Source organism: Helobdella robusta (assembly GCF_000326865.2).
Source record: "Helobdella robusta unplaced genomic scaffold HELROscaffold_957, whole genome shotgun sequence".
NCBI lineage: Eukaryota > Metazoa > Annelida > Clitellata > Rhynchobdellida > Glossiphoniidae > Helobdella > Helobdella robusta.
In genome coordinates this window covers 1,838-3,425 of record NW_008705545.1, presented here as the reverse complement: position 1 = coordinate 3,425, position 1,588 = coordinate 1,838, and the positions used below count along the sequence as shown (strand labels likewise).

General features: G+C 32.6%; 1 protein-coding gene across 1 annotated transcript in view; it reads right to left on the bottom strand.

Moving 5' to 3' along the window:
* Positions 1 to 434: 434 nt before the first annotated feature.
* The window catches only part of HELRODRAFT_184544 (hypothetical protein), a gene marked incomplete at both ends in the record, with an annotated part of 2,458 nt that continues 1,304 nt past the window's right edge, over positions 435 to 1,588 (bottom strand). Inside the window, 2 exons of the mRNA XM_009033663.1 lie at positions 435 to 526; positions 803 to 930. Of these exons, the coding sequence (XP_009031911.1) occupies positions 435 to 526; positions 803 to 930 (220 nt within the window). The remainder of the gene's footprint in view (positions 527 to 802; positions 931 to 1,588) is intronic.

Below are 1,588 nucleotides of genomic sequence, written 5' to 3'. Positions count from 1 at the left end.
TGTTTGTGTGTGTGTGTGTGTGTGTGTGTGTGTTGGGTGTGTGTTTCTAGTTAATGTGTGTCTAAGGCAATGATGAACGAATTTTACCATCTGTTCAACCTCGCATCAATCCATTCATTCATTTCTTGCAACGTACTAGAGGTATAATAAAAAACCTTTTGTTGGAATATCTATTTAATCTACCTATTAATAAACTAATTGTTTAATTAATTAATTGGTTAATTTTAATTAATAAACTAACCAATCAACCAACCGACCAGCAACTAACCAACCAGCCACTGGTTAATTAATCAATTAACCAACCAGTAACTAACCAACCAGCAACTAACCAACCAGCCATAGGTTAATTAATCAATTAACCAACCAGCAACTAACGAACCGACCATGGGTTAATTAATCAATTAATTACTAATTAAGTTAAAAAAAAACATCAATTAAGGAATCACCACCTCCGGAAGTCTGGGATCTTTTCTTCCTATTTCCGTCCAAACTCCGTCGCGGATCCTGTAGCCACTGAGGACGCGACCTTCGAAAATATTTTTATTGTTATTATTTTTATTATTTATTATTATTATTAATTTATTTATATTACTCCTATTATTATTATTGTTCTTGTTTTATGATTACTATCAAAAAAAGCGAACAAAACAGTCAGCCAACCAACCAACCAATCAACCCACCAACCAATCAACCCACCAACTAATCAACCCACCAACCAATCAACCAAATCATCCAACCAACCAACCAACTAATCACCCAACCAATCAAATAATCAACCAACCATGGGTATGAGCATGGGTACGAAACGCAAAGGGGTGGATGACCCTATCTTCCTGCATGACGCAGGCCACCTCCATGTGGGTCGTCCCTCGTACACCCACCTCCCCATCAACACTCGTTAAAAGATAGACACCCGCCTTCTTTGGCTGCCTAAAAAAAAATTTAAAATTATCTTTGTCCATAACTTTTAAACATTTAACCAAATTTTCAATTTAAATTTACTTAATTTATGAAATATTATTCATTTATCCGATTCATTCAAATTAAAAAAAAGCATTTTTCAAATTTGATAATTTAATTAATTGTTTTATTAGTTAATTAATCATTGTTCAAATTCACAGTCTATTACAAACTAATCCACTCTTTGCAATTAAAGCCGATCACAGCACCAACAAATGCCAGGCGCCTTAACCATCATAGCCAGGTTTACAAACTAATTTAAGTTTCGGAAAATGAATTTATTTAGTGTTTAACTAGGGAGTTGCCAAACTAACTCGTTCAACGTTGTGACGATGGTTAGTCCCGAGACATCAACTTCTTTGGCTGCCGTGGTGAGTGGAATGGATTAGGTAGATAAATTGAACTAAACACCACCGAACCAAAAATAAATAATTAAATTGAAAAATAAATATATAAAAATAGAAAGAATAGATAGAATTAAAGTTTAAAATAATTATAAATAAATATTAAATAAAATTATAAAATGGGAACATCCTTTTATTTTCTAACTCCAAATAACAAATATTAATAATGAAATAATTATAAAATCCTATTTAATCTAAAATGCTCGTCACTGCAAGTGAGTACA